Source organism: Ovis canadensis, chromosome 12, assembly GCF_042477335.2.
Source record: "Ovis canadensis isolate MfBH-ARS-UI-01 breed Bighorn chromosome 12, ARS-UI_OviCan_v2, whole genome shotgun sequence".
NCBI lineage: Eukaryota > Metazoa > Chordata > Mammalia > Artiodactyla > Bovidae > Ovis > Ovis canadensis.
Genome location: NC_091256.1, coordinates 29,453,375 through 29,470,603, shown reverse-complemented (window position 1 = coordinate 29,470,603; position 17,229 = coordinate 29,453,375). Strand labels below are relative to the sequence as shown.

Genomic DNA, 17,229 nt, shown 5'->3' with positions numbered 1-17,229 from the left:
AGAAATGTCTGCAATTCATCACAATGTATGGAACCAAGTAGCGGAGAGATGCCATCACTTCCCTGAGTCTGGTCCCCCCTGGAAACATGCCAGCCCCTGGGCAGTTCTAAGAACACGAGTGGGGTTATCTGACCTAGGCTCTGAGGAAAAGGAGGTATTATTTTAAACAATAAAACAAGTAGCAGGCAATGAGAGCTGTTGCCAGCCAGGGTTGGACTGATCCAAAATTTGTTCTGGAGAGAGCACTCCTTATTGAATCCAACACATCTTCCAGGAATGATGAGGCTCCTCTGACTATTTCTGTAGCTCCTTAGGATCCCCTCAGCTCTGATCCCATAGTTTCTTGGGACAGTGACACTTTGCCTGCTCACGTTTTGTCAGTGGTCCCCTCTGGATTCTCTGATGAGCACAGCTGTGTGTTACTTTCCACACAAAGGAATCTGGCCACCGGTGCTCTTCCCATAGCTTAAAGAATTGCTTGACTTTTTTCCCCATCATATTTTAGGTAACATGAATCCCCAGCAAGAAAAGTAATAAAAAACATTTTATGCTTAAAATTTAGTAAAATGAACAGAACCACTTAAAAAAATTAAAGGCTGGAAAAGTGTTGATTTCCAACTACCATTCGTAAAATTCAGCTATTATTATAATCTACTGATATGCAGATTAGATCTCTCCTACAATTATCTCTGATATATAGTGCTGTTGAAATGAAACATTTGCAGTCCTGTGCATCTCCTCATGACAATTATTTAGGGTCACATTAAATATTAAACAGTAATTAAAACTTCCACAGGTATCTTCCGTAGCGAATCCGCATGCTGTGTGAGCTGGCTTTTATCTTACTCTGATGCAGGGTATGAGAAGGGTGCATGCTAGCTGCAGAACTATACATTTTATCCTGGCATCCTCTTTACATGACTGGTACCTGCGCATTTTAAAGATCATATCAATTTGCTCCCCTTTGAAACTCTTACTAAAATATATTTCTAAGGGGGGAAAAAAAATTTCCAGATGTGAGAAGGGTACTTTACCCAGCCTGAAAAAAAAGAAAATCTTATTTTTCTGAGACACTTAGGCATTTAAGACAATGAGAGATGTCCCTTGACTGTCCACTGTGACTGAAGATGTAAATGACATAAATGACTTAAAATATCAGTGGAATATTACTCAGCCATAAACAGAAAAATGTAGTCATTTGCAGTAATATGGGTAGACCTGGAGGGTATTACGTTTAGTTGAAATAAGGCACACAGAGGAAGACAAATGTTGTATGATTTCACTTACATGTGGAATCTGAAAAAACAAGTGAACAAATGTAACAAACCAGAAACAAGAGAAAAAACTAGTGTTTCCAATGAGGACGGGGGTAAGGGATGGGCAAGATAGATGAAAGGGGGACTGAGAGGTGTAAACTACTAGGTATAAAATAAAGAAGCTAAATGGATGTAATCAACAGTGCAGGGAATGTTGCCAATATTTTATAATAATTTTATGTAGGGTGTAAACAGTGAAAACATCAAATCATACACCAAAAATAAAAGGAAAATATCACTTCTATATGAATTTGGGATTTATATCATTCGGGGTTTTCCCAGCAGATTAACATTTACTGAATACTACAAATTAGTGTGTCCTCCTTGGGGTTCCCCCAGCTGGTCAGGAGGAAGAAGGATCCTAGGAACTAAGAAGCAGAAAGAATCTGACCCAGCCTTTTTTAATCCCCACAAATAATCCAGAAAGCAAATATTCCATATGTGAGAAATCAAAACTGATTCTCAGAATCACTTAGAAGTCTGATGCACTATTCCCAGCTGTGATTTGTTCACCAGTAAACTGGCAGCCTATCATGGTGGAGATGGGCATGGGAGGAGGGGAAGGGAGGGGGAGCAGAAAAGGGAAGCAAGAGATTCCCCAAAGGGAGAGAAAACTGTAATTAAGAAGAGGGGAGGGGAACAGAAAGAGCAAGAAAGTGAACAGAAGGCGGGCATTGTCTGGAGGAGGTAAAGCAGGAAATAGAAGAGGGAATGGCCAGAAGCTAAAATAAAATAAATAAAGGGAGAAAGGAAGGTGGCTGGGGCTTGAGGGGAAATTAGGGGTGTCATAAGATCCGCTGGGCATGGAAAAGAGGGGGAAAGCACTTATTTGCAACCTCAGGCACTTAACACTAACAAAAGCTCCTTTTGTTGAAAGGGGAAAGTCCCTGATATGTAAATAGAGCTTTCCCAGTGGCAGGAGACCGGCTCTGAGGCAAAACATAATTGATTGGTTGAGTTTAACTAGATGGTGATAAGGTGTCTCCGTGATTGATAATCTGGTGTGTAGCTGGGTTAACTTTGGCCCCGAAAGGTCTCTGTGTGGTGTAAGAGAGCCTGTTCTAAGATGTTGGGTATCAGGTGAGGGGATTTATTACCACGGAGACCTTTACTCCATGACGTCCTTTCCTGACCTGGGATTGTTCCCGGGGAATCATTTAGCTCCAACTGCAAAAGGAGGAGGAGCCCAGGGTTGCTGAAAATGCATTCAAATTCCCTGGATCTGTGTTCTTCCTCCCTGTAGTAAGCAATTCCACAGAGTACCAGAATTTTCCTGAAAAGTGTCTTGAAAGTGTATTGATTCTGTGCATTCCTGTTTAGGGAAGAATTGTGGCCACCCTTTCCAGACAGATGAGGATCTTTGCTTTAGTTTGGAAAGCCAAGAGGCTTGAAAATGCTCTAAAACTTCCATAGAAACATGACTTTGTTGACTTTGAAAAGGGCTCATTATAGATAAGGATAATTATAGGTATCTGTCTTCCCCTCCAGCCCCGCCAGAAAACACTTGGTCTTTTAAAGAGTCTTCCCATGAAAACAGATTTTGCCAATAATGGGTCATTTCTGCCTTGTGTCCTGAAGGTATGAAGTTCGAATCCAAGCCTGCACCAGGCTGGGCTGTGTGTCCAGTGACTGGGTGTCCACAGAGACCCTGGAGGTTGCACCGCGGCAGCAACCCCCTCCCCATCTAGAGGTGCAGATGGCTCCAGGGGGGTTCCAGCCCACCGTTTCCCTTCTGTGGACAGGACCCCTCCAACCAAATGGAAAAGTTTTATATTATGAATTGTACAGAAGACAAATAGCAACTCAGCCTGAAAAGTCAAAACTGGTGCTAGCCTATAATGGAAGCTCAAGCTCTTTTAAGGATGTCCAACTACTGCCTTTTACGGAGTATGAATACCAGGTAAGAAGTGGGTGTTACCAACTCATTCTCAGATGGTGGCCACAGATCAGTGCCTACTTGAAGAATTGCTTGCTGTCTAAAAAGCCACTTAAAGAAACATGGGGCTTAAGGGGTTTACTAATATTCTTTTTTTAATATAAATTTTTATTTTAATTGGAGGTTAATTACTTTGCAATATTGTATTGGTTTTGCCATACATCAACATGAATCCGCCACAGGTACACACAGCTTAAGCAGTAAATGAGGGAGGAAAAGGAATATTCATTTGCCTTCTTCGTTTACTTGATTCTTGGTCCATGTGATACATGCTTGTTATTCCCAGGTAGATTTCAGGTGAAGTATTAGCATTTCTTATTAATGAGGTGGTTTCTATCATTAAGCTTCCTTCTGTCAGTGTTGCCTTCGCCACAAATACTCCTTGTGAAAAGATCACTTTGAAGATAACTCATGAATTGTAAAGAGAGAAAATAAAATCTAATGAGCAAGTGTCTCCAGCGCCTGTGCTGAGAAAAGTGTGGAGGAAACAACTAATCTGTGCATGAGGATGAAATAAGTTTTGTAAGAGCACAGCCTAAAAAAAAGAGGACTTTGCATACCCCAAAAAAGCCAGGCGGAGAGGGCAATGGCACCCCACTCCAGTACTCTTGCTTGAAGAGTCCCATGGACGGAAGAGCCTGGTGGGCTGCAGTCCATGGGGTCGCTGAGGGTCAGACATGACTGAGTGACTTGACTTTCACTTTTCACTTTCATGCATTGGAGAAGGAAATGGCAGCCCACTCCAGTGTTCTTGCCTGGAGAATCCCAGGGACAGGGGGAGCCTGGTGGTCTGCCATCTATGGAGTCGCACAGAGTTGGACACGACTGAAGCGACTTAGCAGCAGCAAAAAGCCAGGAATTAAGAATACTCTGAAGGTATTTTGAAATCAATAGAAGACTTCCCTTAGGTTTGTTTTGTTTGCTGTCACAGTGCATTTGCAGTTTTCTTGTAACAAGCAGCCCCAGTTCCTGTGCGGGAGTGACTCCCTCCCTGTGCTCAGGCTTCGGGCTTGGTGGCAGTGTCAATCAACATGTCAGGCTGTCATGTAGCCGAGTGGTGGGCACCTGAGTCATATTCAGCCCCTCAGACTTGCCTGGGGCTTGATCTTCAGCAAAGTGACTCAGAATTTTCAAAGGTAAAATATCTCTAATTTCAATCCAAAAGCTTTCCTTATCCTTGCCATTTCCAAGCCTGGTTCTTCAACTGTTCTTTTAATTACACATCCCTTGGTATCTGAGGGTGGGTTTGGCTCCAGGAACCCTACAGATACCAAAATCTGTAAAAATTGGCATAGTATTTGCATATAACCTATGCACAGCCTCTTCTGCAATTTAATTCATCTCTAGATTATTTATAATACCTAATACAATGAAGTGCCACGTAAATAGGTGTAAATACAGTATAAACGTTATGTAAATGGCTGCAGGCACCTGGCAAATTCAAGATTTATTTTTTGGAGTTTTTGTCAATTTTTTTTTTTTGAATCCATGGATACAGAAGTCATGAATAAGGAGAGCTGACTGTGCTCCCAATAAACTCCCTTTTGCTTAAGTCAGAATCAGCTTCTCTTGCTTACAGTTTCAAAGGAAGCTTGCTGAATGATGCAAGCACTATGTGCCAGGCAGAAGACCAAGTACAATTTTCTAAGAGAGGAAACTGAGCCTCTTAAGGAAACTAAGCCAAGAGCTTGCCATAACCAGAAATAATAAAACCACAAAGTCACCAGGAATATGGTGAGCAAATCAATAGGGACAATGACCAGAGGTAACATTTTAAGTGTGAAAGGAATATGTTTTAGGCCAGTAATGTATGGGACAAATTTCCCAGTGAAGTTAGTAAGAATTGAGACTATAAATTTATTTTTGAATGGTTTGGAGAAGTACACGGATAGAAATCCATAACCCCTTGTTTGTAATCCCAAATCTAAAAATCTCTTTAAAACAAGTATTTATCTAGGTTTGGCACAACTCATTTAGCAGCAAAACCCATTCTAAACAAACCTGAAGCTATTTATAGCATTTATTTATCCAATTTAAAGTGAATATTTATATATTTTACCTCAGAAATATAATGTTTTATTACAAGAGCATTCTGGGGCCATTACAAAATATACAGTGTGTGTATGTTATTAACTCCAAAACTTACAGAACAGTTATTTAAAAACACATCAGTTCCCAAGGGTTTACGGTAAGGATTGTGACTTATGTCATGGAGGAACAAAATACACATTGATGCCACAGCTGGAAACAGAATTTGTTTAGAAACAGCTAGAACCTATGTAGCCATCCCTTTGTGCTTTATCATTATCTTTACAGGAAGGTGTCAAGTTATCAGAGACTCTTCTGTCAACTATCTAGTCTTATGAATAAAATTATCTAGTTTTATGAATGAAACTGCACCTTTGTAAGAGAACTGGATGGCATCAGCATAAGATACTGATATTTGGCCTCGCTTTAGACAAAGCTAAGTGATCCGTGGATCCTAAGAGTGAACCTGTGATTATAGCTTCTTTGGCATCAAGTCTCAATGAGTTAAGTAATTGGCTGCATCATCTGTAGAGTCTTATCCGAATTTTCTAAGGAATGGTAAACCCCAAGCATGTGCCTTATCTCTGTCAGTTTTCTCACTGTTGGAGGATGGAGGGAATGAAATGTGCTCACTGAACTGAGAAGGTGTCTTGAGACCAAAAAATGAAACAAGCTTCTCCATAGACTCAGTGGATCAACTTATTATATTTATAGGCTCAGCTGGTAAAGAATCTGCCTGCAAGGCGGGAGACCTGGGTTCGATCCCCAGGTTGGGAAGATCCCCTGGAGGAGGGAAAGGCTACCCACTCCAGCATTCTGGCCTGGAGAATTCCGTGGACTGTATAGTCCATGGGGTCTCAAAGAGTTGGACACGACTGAGCGACTTTCACTCACTCACTCACTCACTCACTCGTGGCATGTTCGGACTTCCCTGATAGCTCAGTTGGTAAAGAATCCCCCTGCAATGCAGGAGACCTGGTTCAATTCCTGGGTCAGGAATATCCACAGGAGAAGGGATAGGCTACCCACCCCAATATTCTCAGGCTCCCCTTATGACTCAGCTGGTAAAGAATGTGCCTGCAATGCAGGAGACATGGGTTCGATCCCTGGGTTCGGAAGATCCCCTGGAGAAGGGAAAGGCTACCCACTTTTGTATTCTTGGGCTTCCTTTGTGGCTCAGCTGGTAAAGAATCTGCCTGCAATTCGAGAGACCTGGGTTTGATCTCTGGGTTCAGAAGATGCCCTGGAGAAGGGAAAGGCTACCGACTCCAGTATTCTGGCCTGAGAATTCCATAGACTGTATAGTCCATGGGGTCACAAAGAGTTGGACATGACTCAGTGACTTTCACAGGGTAGGATTGGGCAGGCAAAGACCCAGAAGCTTTGGCAGCTGTACTGTGTATCATGAAGGGACCAATGGGACAATATTCTAGTTAACCTAGGGTAGGGGATACGTGCTGAGAAACAGGATGTGCATTTCTAAGTCAGGGTTTATGAATGGGTAACTAGTTTTGTTACCTATTAGAATATTCATTGAAAGGACTGACGAAGCTGAAACTCCAAAACTTTGGCCACCTGATGTGAAGAACTGACTCATTGGAAAAGACCCTGATGCTGGGGAAAATTGAAGGCAGGAGGAGAAGGGGACAACAGAGGATGAGATGGTTGGATGGCATCGCCAACTCAATGGATATGAGTATGGGCAAGCTCTGGGAGTTGGTGATGGACAGGGAAGCCTGGTGTACTACAGTCCATGGGGTTGCAAACAGTCAGACATGACTGAGTAAACTGAACTGAACTAGTTTTGTGAGAACTGATTTGGAGAATAACAGAGCACAGAGGCCTCCTGGTCCTAATGATTATTAAACAATATATTAACTACAAGCCCTTGATGACAGAGAAGTGATTCACTGCACAGTACAGTCCTGGGTAGGGTCAGTGGAAGGACAGGAAAAAAATGTATGAGCTCAATATGGTGTCAATGATGCTAACAGTCATACACTCACCAGGAGCTAAGAATAACCAGGTACCAAGGGACCCACATTTCAGAGGAGAGATGAGTTAAGAACCTCAGGCTATGCTATTATGTAACTGTTACTACCAGCCCTGTGTCATGGTCCTCCTCCATATTCACTTCACCCAAATGAAATTATTTAATTTGATTTTCATTTGATTTCTAATTTGTATTTACTAGCTAATCTCATGCTATATAGAAAGCAGGGGGGGAAATCTAGCCTATCAGCCCTAAAACCCAGTTCTTACAAGAAATATTTTGAAAAATATAGATTAAATGCCAAAATAAATGAACTAAAATATTGGATTTATTTAGCCTGTGCAAATGCTGAGTCTTTATAGATCCTGAGTTATCTTACAGAAGTCATTTAGGAAGTAATGTACTAAAAGAATTGATTTCCCTTTAACAGAGAACATTTTGTCTTTGAGATGAATTTGAATTGTTTTCAAACCTGTCTAAGGGTTACTTTTCTGCAAGTTGCTTTTGAGAAAGCACCTTTATTGTCCTAAAATCATCAGTTTACCCACCATGCCAGTGATTTGACTGACCCTCCTACAGAGGATTGTGTTTTGAAATAATCTGTATAGTTGTAGGAGATGAAAACAAAGAACTTTGAAACTGCCCAGAGATAGAAACCTATTCCATCAGAAGCATGGTGATGATCTATGGTTGGGTAGGTGGCCATCCACCTGATGTGCCTAGTGGGTCTCAGATGGTCTTCCATTATTGTATTCATACCTGGTTTTGAGTTAAATCATTGATGGCAGCTTCAAAAATTTAGTTATGTGGGAAGAAGAAGACAGTATTCCCTATGTTATCACATGGAGGGGTCCTGCTACTTGCCACTTACAAACTCAATTACATGCTCACAAATGTCAGTAGAAAGGAAAGATGCCTTTAATTAACAATGTAGTTGTATACCTCTGATTGAGACCTGAATCCACAGTCTTTTAACTGATACCGTGCCTGATCTCAGGTTCTTAATGTCTGTCTCGTTGCAGAAAGAATTCAGTGAGAGACAAAGTGACAGGTAAGAAGTAGATTTATTTAGAGAGAAATACGCCACAGAGTGTGCTCCATCTCAGAAAGTGAGAGACCCTGAAGTATGATGTGATTAATTTTTATGAGCTGAGTAATTTCATAGGCAAATAAGTGGGGGGGGGGGGGAATATTCTAGCTATTTTTGGGAAGGGGATGGGGTTTTCCAGGAATTGGGAATCCCACTTTTTAACCTTTGTGGTCGGTCTTGGATCCGTGATGACATCTGTGGGTGTGTCATTTAGCTTGCTGACATGTTACAGTGAGCATTTAATGAGACTGAAGTTCCACTGGAAGTTAAATCTGCCATCTTGGATCTTGCTGGTTCTAAACAGTTTTTTTTTCATGTCCTAGCATAGTGTCATTCTTTTAAATGTTGTGCCCTGCCCCCTTCCCTCTTATTTCAAGAATGGCAGCAATCTGGTAGACTTAGCATCCCCAAATAACTGTCTCAGAAGATTCTGTTCAGTCATGAAAACTTTTAATGTCAGATAATAATTGACACAGAGGGTCAGAGTCTTTGTCCCCTGCTGTGAGCAGGCTTGTGATCGTCCTCTAGATCTTATCTTGTTCACACAGTCTGATCACACAGTTTGTTCAGGAGATTACTGAAGGGGAAGCTAGGGGAGAGACCTGGTCATCTGTTCATTACTTAGTCTTCATTTCTATTTCTTTGATCTAAGGAAGGAACCAACAAGTCAGGCCAGATATTGAGTGATCAAAAGATTTGAAAGATGTGTTTGGGCTGGAGTGGAGTAGAGCATGGAAGCGCTTGCTTTAAAAGTTAGTTACAATATAGCTTTGCTGAAATAAGAAAAGTGGCTTCCTGCTGAGGATGCTTTCCTGCAAAGAGCTGCTGACAAATCCCCATTTGTCAGAACATCAGTCCATTTCTGTGGGATTAGGGGTGAAGTTCTATCTTCTGTGATTTCTTCATGCTGATACAGGGCACTGTATTCTCAGACAGAGAGGAAGATGTCAGCATGGGTCTAGAGCATCTCTTTGCTGACTGTTTTCGTTGCCCTCTTACACATACAGACAGAGCAAGCTGCAATTATTATGATACCTACAAAGATATAGAGTAGTAATGTTAATGCCATTCCCTTGAGACCAGTTCTTGGAATTGTACTAGCCACAGATTCAGTACTGCTCAAGATGGAGTAGCTTATATCATGGCTCCAGTCAGATCATCACGCAGTTAGCTTTCTTCTTCCCGGGACTGCTGTAAGAATATCTGTAAAACAAGTCAGAAATATGCATCAGACTCTGAGTCCATGACTCTGTTGTCCTAATCATTTACTGTTCGGTTTGGTACTTGGATGGGAGGAGGCCCTGCAGGGTTTTGCTCCAGTTCACCTCGTCTATATTAATTCTTCGACCTGATGACCAGTGATAGACCTCTGGGCAAGAGAATAGTGCATGGATAAATTCTGATAAGCAGGAGGGTCAAAAAGTATCTGGAGAAAGAGATTCTTACTGAGAGGGGGAGAATCATTTGCTACAGAAGATATGGGAGGCAAAATGGTCACCTCATAATGACTCATGTAACCAATCTGGGAAGTAGCATTGTTGAAGCAGGTAAAAGCTGTGTGGCTTTACAAGCATTTCCAAAGTTTTCAGTAATACCTCAAAACTGAATACCCTAAAGGTAGTAGACTCAGGATTTATAGTACAAAAGGATTGCCTAAAGAGTGCATTCAGGGTGCAAATACCCAGGGGTGGGGGTAGAGATTCCCAGAAATCTGCATTTTTACCCAGCAGCTTAGATGGTCTACATCCTCTTTTTTTTTAGAAATACCACCCCAGAGGGTACAAGGATGTTGCTATGCTACTTAAGCTCGATTTTCAGGTGCTGATTTCTTAAATCAGTGGTTCTCATCCCTGACTGCACATTAAAATCACCTGGGGAACTTTAGCAACATTCCGGTTGCCAAGGCCCATCCCCCCTGTAGTTCTAATTCTGGGGTGGGTCCAGGCATCAGTGCATTTCAAAAGGTCCCCAGGTGACTCTAATGTACAACCAGGGTTGAGAATTATAGTCCTAAAGAATCGTAAACTGATTGCCTAAGTAAGTGAACCCAGCTCCCCACGAGTGCCTAATTTACATGATGATAATTGATGGCCAGCCTATTTACCTTGGTCTGTCCATGACTTTCCTGAATCAGAGTTCTCTTTATTGTTTTGGTATGAAGCTGGAAAGAGGAACAGAATATATAACCTGCTAAAGCTCATGTCTTCAATTAATCAAATAATTTCATTTGCACTTCCTCTTGGATTTTGTTTGGTTATGGTTATTTCATTTTGTTTTGTTGCTCATTTGGGAGGGCTGGATTTTGGTGAGAAGAGTTAACACTGACCATTATTGAAAATGGGAATTTTCTAGTTTGATTCATTTCAACACAGCTTCTAGATTGCTGGGTTTCATAAAACAACAGAAGATCTGAGATATAAATCACAGAAATTTGGATTTTTTTTTTACTTTAATCTGAATATGCTTTTTTTTTGTTTTTTAGTTTTTTATTTTTAAAATCTTTAATTCTTACATGCGTTCCCAAACATGAACCCCCCTCCCACCTCCCTCCCCATAACATCTCTCTGGGTCATCCCCATGCACCAGAGAGAATTAAAAGCTTTGGATTCTATTCCAGCGTGTGTTTAGAGGTGCATCTGCCGGGCCTATACTGCTTCTGCTTTGGCAGAGAGGCCCCAAGCATGCTGTATCCTGCGTCAGACATAGACTGGCGATTCAATTCTTACATGATAGTATACATGTTAGAATGCCATTCTCCCAAATCAACCCACCCTCTCCCTCTCCCTCTGAATCCAAAAGTCCGTTATACACATCTGTGTCTTTTTTCCTGTCTTGCATACAGGGTCGTCATTGCCATCTTCCTTTTGAAAAAGATTTATTTATTGCTGTGCTGGGTCTCTGTTGCTGTGTGAGGGTTTTCTCTAGTTGTGGTAAACAGAGGCTACTCTTCATTGCCCTGTGCAAACTTCTCATTGCAGTGGCTTCTCTTGTTGCGGAGCATGGGCTCTAGGGCCTGTGGGCATTAGGGTGTTGACTCAGTAGTTGTGGCACTTGGACTTAGTTGCTGTCTGGCATGTGGGATCTTCCCAGACCAGGGGTAGTACCCGTGTCCCCTCCATCTTCCCCTCCATCAGCAAGCAGACTCTTAATGAGTAGACCACCAGGAAAACTCAGAAATTTGGAATTTAAAAAATATATATTTCACAAGGATAAATGGGCTGACTTTGCTGAGTGATGAAGTGAAAGTTCTCATCAAAGAATAAACATTTGTGAATTTCAGATACAATTTTGTTTACCAAAACCCAATTTTCAAACAACTCTGCAAATGTGTGAATCGTACCTAAATGAGATGCCTCTTTGCTAAATGAAATTCTTCCAGTGCACAGACCTTTTCCTTAAGTAGAGATTATAGGCTTGCTATGCTACAAAATACTTACACGTCTGCTAGGATTTTTTTTTTCAAAGACAATACTCATTTCTATCATTAATGCTTTCAAAATTGGGATATACAAATATATATGATATAAAAGCTCCACAGATTCTATGTGGGGAAGTTCTTAATTGTTCAGCAAGCAAATTAAGATAGTAGTCTATCCACAGGCTTCAGAGAGGGACCTGGGTGTGTGTCTACTTTTATAAGAAGCTTCAGCTTTGGCCTGCGGGGAGAGAGCCAGTGAGTGGTTCTCAGTAATTGCGCCTTCATATTCATGCACCCGCTTACGGCAACGATGACTCATCATGGATTTACGAGGGCTGTCATAGCTCCCCTTTCATTGAATCCTGCTGTCAGTGACTTAATTAGCTTTCCTGAAACTTCCCCACTTTGACAGATTTTTTTCCATAAGCACCCACACACACGCAGGGTCTCTGAAGGCTTCTGGGGCCTCGTGACTGGATGACTGAGACACGACAAGTCAGCCTTGGAGGAAATCCCATGTGTGACTCACTGGCATGTGGGTCTAATCTCTGAGCCGCCCAGAGTGGCAGTCTGCTACTTACTAACAGACTGACACTGCCCCCAAACAGTTCTGTCCAAGGATTTATGCAGGAGAGGCTGGGAGGAATGGCTATGGGGGAGATGAACTGGGGGTTCCTACTGTTCTGCCCCAGCGGCTATGTGACGACTCCAGGAGGGGACAGTGGAGGCCTTCTCTGCACCAGCCCCCATGGAAGATTCCCACAGTGTGGGCGACAAGCTATCAACAGAAGGGAGGAGCAGGAAGGATGGCAGGTTTTAGTTTTTATCCCTATTTCTGGATCCTTGAGCAAATTAACTTCCTTCAGCCTTTCCTCACCCGGGAGTAGCAGCTCTTTCCAGTTCTAGATTCTGGGGCCCTAAGTGGGGGGTCATCTACAAGCACACGCTTTTAAGAATTCTCATCAGGGACTTCTGTGGCAGTCCAGTGGTTAAGATTCCGTGTTTCCACCGCAGAGGGCATAGGTTCATACCCTGGTTGGGGAAATAAGATCCCACGTGCCTCTCAGTGTGCCCAAACAAACAACAAAATTAAAAATTCCCATGAAACATTAGCTTCTCTTGATTGGCCTTGGTCATCTATAATTTGAAAATCTCACAGAATACCTGCTGACCCTAAGCAACTTGATTTTCTAATAGTATTTAGGTGTAAGTTGTATCAAAGCATGTGCGTGTATAAACAGCAAGGTCCTATTGTACACACAGAGAGCTATCTTCAGTTCCCCTGTCGTAAACCATCATGGAAAAGAATATGAAAAGGAACACACATATGTATAAGTGAGTCACTTTGCTGTATAGCAGAAATTAGCACAACAGTGGAAATCAACTATAATTCAGTACAATTTTTTAAAAAGTCAGTGAGGCTATGAGACCAGCTCATATACTAATAGTCATGTCCTTGTGCTTAGTCGCTCAGTCATGTCTGACTCTTTTTGACCCCGTGGACCGCAGCCCTCCGGGCTCCTCTGTCCATGGGGATTCTCCAGGCAAGAATACTGGAGTGGGTTCCCATGCCCTCCTCCAGGGGATCTTCCCCACCCAGGGATTGAACCCAGGTCTCCCACATTGCAGGCGGATTCTTTACCATCTGAGTCACCAGGGAAGCCCAAGAATACTGGAGTGGGTAGCCTATGCCTTCTCCAGGGGATCTTCCTGACTCGGGAATCAAACTGCAGGCTCCTGCATTGCAGATAGATTCTTTACCAGCTGAGCTACCAGGGAAGCCCAGTCATTTCACCACCAAAATGGATATATGGGAAGATCAGTAGCAATGTTTCTGAAACCTAGTTCTGAAACCTAATTCGAATGAATTAGAAGTATATTGTAAAATATAAATGGAAATACATAACAAACCTAATTTATTTAGTTCACTAAATAAGAGTCCCACATAGGTCCTTGAGAAAATTTACATCATCCATATGGTATCATAACTATTTCGCTATAATTGGTAGAAAGCCAACTTTCCCTTAAATGGAAGACAATTGCTTCTGTTCACCTGACTGGGAAAGGGACTAAAGATGTTCCTTGAAACCAAGGAAAAGGTGCAAACACTTTTCTGTCTCTCAAGAATCTCTCTCAAAATGCAGGACTGGATGCTGTTAGATTCATCCCTTATCTCCTTTCTTTGCCTCAGATTGTCTTTATTTGGCTTCGTTCCACACCAAACTCTCTCCAGGCATCAGAGAAAATTACTACCCCAGTGCTTTCTGACTCAAACCTTCTCTGTGTTTTGGTTTCCTTGTCTTTGAAATGTGGGTAGAAACACCACTGAACTCCTGGGCTTGCTTTGGGATTAAATGTGTTGATACATGAATGTGCTTAGGTCAGTACCTCATACATAGAAACTATTCACACAGAATAGTAATAACAGCTAGTATTATAACTGTCCCACCTGAGTGGAAATGATCTTGGGTGGCCTCAGCCTGCAGTGGCTTGAAGCAGGGTTTCAGCTCCTGGCCAGAGATTGAAATTGGCCGGTGGCAACGAGAACCCTGAATCCCAGCCACTAGACCTCCGGGGGCCAGTGGCCAGTGAAAAGGTCCTGGCCCATCAGCTGTGTAGAAATGAACTTCCACATAGAGATGGAAAGTAGTGAAGCAAGTAAAGTGTTTATTAGAGGAAAAAAAAAAAAGTACAGTGTGTGTGGACGGACACATGGGTAGGCTCAAAGAGAGAGCTGTACCATGCATACACCCACATCTTTTAGCCAAGATGCCTTCCAGACAAGAGGCCCATGGTAGTTGACATTACTTACTATGGGGTGATGCCCCTCCCTTTTTGACCTCCAGGGAGCCTTTCTGTACATGTGTAGTCAGGAAGATCTCCTTGACTTCAAGAATGAGGAATATGTGGTCTTTTATCTCTAATCTGAGTAGAGCTCTACTTCCTCTTGGAAGAGACATCAACTGTTCAGTCTGGGGCCCATCTATCTCCTGCCTCAGTAAGGCCTTCTCTCCCCCTCTATAAGTCAATCAAGGGCAGGAATCTTTTGTTTTTTAATTAATTAATTTTTGGCTCTGCACTGACTTTTCTCCAGTTGCAACAAGCGGGGGCTACTCTCTAGTTTTGGGTCACTGGCTTCCCATTGAAGTGGCTCCTTCTATTGCAGGTACGTGGACGTCAGTAGTGGCAATGACCAGACTCCAGAGCTTTGGCCCAATAGCTGTGGTACGTGGGCTTAATTCCTCCTTGAAATGGGGGATCTTCCAGGATCAGGGATGGAACTCATGTTTCCTGCATTGGCAGCGGTTTCTTTACCACTTGAGCCAACAGAGAAGCCCGAGGACAGAACTCTTAATGACATACTAACACGTGGTACCTTCTTGTAAACAAGAGGATGGAGAACTGTGGTGGAACAGACCTGGGCATGAGACCCCCTCCTCCACTCAGGGCTTCCTGGGTGGGAGAAACCTTTAGCCAGAAACCAGAGCTGCCCCAGCGCACGGAACACAGCAGCCCTGCTACTGTAGAATAGTTAGAATCCTCGTGTTCTCTCACATTCGATGCTCTCAACCATCCTGTTCTTCCAGGTGAAAATACTAAGTGAAAATCATGCAGGTTGAGCAAGATACTTAAGTTCTCATAGCCTCACTTGCTCATTAAAAGATGGGTGCATAATGAGAACCCAATTTTGTGTGTGGAGCAGGATGCCTGCTGCATAGTAGAGCCACCTCCCCACTCTGCCTTCATTGTTCAGTTACTGAGTCCTGCTCAACTCTACCACCTCATGGGCTGCAGCACACCAGGCTCCTCTGTCCTCCACTGTCTCCCAGAGTTTGCTCAATTCAGGTCCATTGAGATGATGATGCTATCTAATCATCCCATTCTCTGCCACCCATTTCCTTTTGCCTTCAGTCTTTCCCAGCATCAGGGTCTTTCCCAGTGAACAGTATGAAGGCTATGACACTGGAAGATGAGCCCTGCAGGTTGGAAGGTGTCCAGTATGCTAGTGGGGAAGACCAGGGGGCAATTACTAATAACTCCAGAAAAATGAAGCAACTGGGCCAAAGCAGAAACTGTCCTCAGCATCTCACTAAATAAAAGAAGGAGGTACTTTCTTGCAAGAGGGAAAAAGAGGCAGGTTAAGAAAACTCTTATGTCTCTCTAACAGTCATTCATACAATGTTAGAATGCAAATATCTCTAATTAAGAGCACAGTTGGTCCTGAAGATGTGATGCTCCTTTGATGAAAGAGTTCAACCTTTCTTGTCCTTGCTACTGTCTTCCCAGAAAAAGAATAACATGTCCATGTTTGCACAGCTAAGATTCTCTCCAACTCTGATAGTCTGATTCCGCATTTCTGTGACTAGCGACATGCTTCAAATTGTTTATTTTCTTGTGCCATCACTCTTAACTCATTCCTTTCCTAAGCATTTTTTTTTTTGGTAGTACATTTAGAGAAAATTCATTGAGCACATTGTCTGTTTGGCTTTGGACTTGCATTTAATTAAGTATGAATCCCACTAACGTATTTCTGACCAGTATGGAGGCTGATGTTTGGTTAGTTTCTCCCGTGAGATGTAAGCTGCTCCCACCCACAGTTCCCGCAGCTCAAGGTCTTAAATGATTTATTGATATTGCCTGACTCTAGCCGTGTGTGTGCTCTAAAACCCTAGAGCCTGAGTGCCACTGCTTAGACTGAAGGCCATCAGGACATTTCGTGAACAGAAATCTGAATTCTGCCACTTGGTGCAGGAACTGTGTCCTTTTTTGCCTTCAGTTTTGTATTCCAAGAGGAGGTCATTTCTACCTGTTTGTATGAGAGCACACAGGAGCAATACTGGTTCACATGTATGCAGACCCCTGTTCTTTTTCTGTCCCTCAGGGTGTCCCCTAGGACTCTATTCCTAAGCCCCTACTATCGGCAATCTCTACATTGCCTTTGAGACAAGTTACTCATCTGAAGACGGGTTGTTTCTCACCCTCCTTCAGACCCAGTTCATTTAAGCCATGTTTGATCCTCATATCTCTTGTTGGAAGCTTCTTTGCTGGACATAAAGCATTCAATGCAACCAGATTTCCTCTAAGCAGATGTCGATAATGTAGAATTCTGACCTGCCCCCGTGGCTCTTCACAACTGGTTCCTGCTCTGCAAGGTAGCTGTAAAAGGAGAAGGCTGTCCAAAGTCACCTGAAACTTAGGTCCTGTACGAATATCCAGGAAAGAGTGAGACGTATTTCCTTCTTCCCCTTTAGCCTCTAAGCTGAGAATTTCATAACTTGTCATTATTAAGCACCCACCAAGTTCAAAGTGTGTGTTGAGTTGCTGGGATTGGAACTAGAAGCTAAAAACCATGGACTCTACCTCCCAGGGGCTTAAAGTTTAGTTAATAAAGTAAAGAAACACACCCATGAACAATGTACTCGTAAAAATACATGAATGGTAGTGCAA

The 17,229-nt window shown here is 42.6% G+C and overlaps 1 protein-coding gene across 1 annotated transcript in view; it reads left to right on the top strand.

Annotated features, from left to right (window-relative positions):
* USH2A (usherin) overlaps window positions 1-17,229 on the top strand; it is a 939,490-nt gene that overhangs the window by 858,494 nt on the left and 63,767 nt on the right. The window contains exon 63 of the mRNA XM_069544562.1: window positions 2,895-3,216. Coding sequence (XP_069400663.1) covers window positions 2,895-3,216 — 322 coding nt within the window. The remainder of the gene's footprint in view (window positions 1-2,894; window positions 3,217-17,229) is intronic.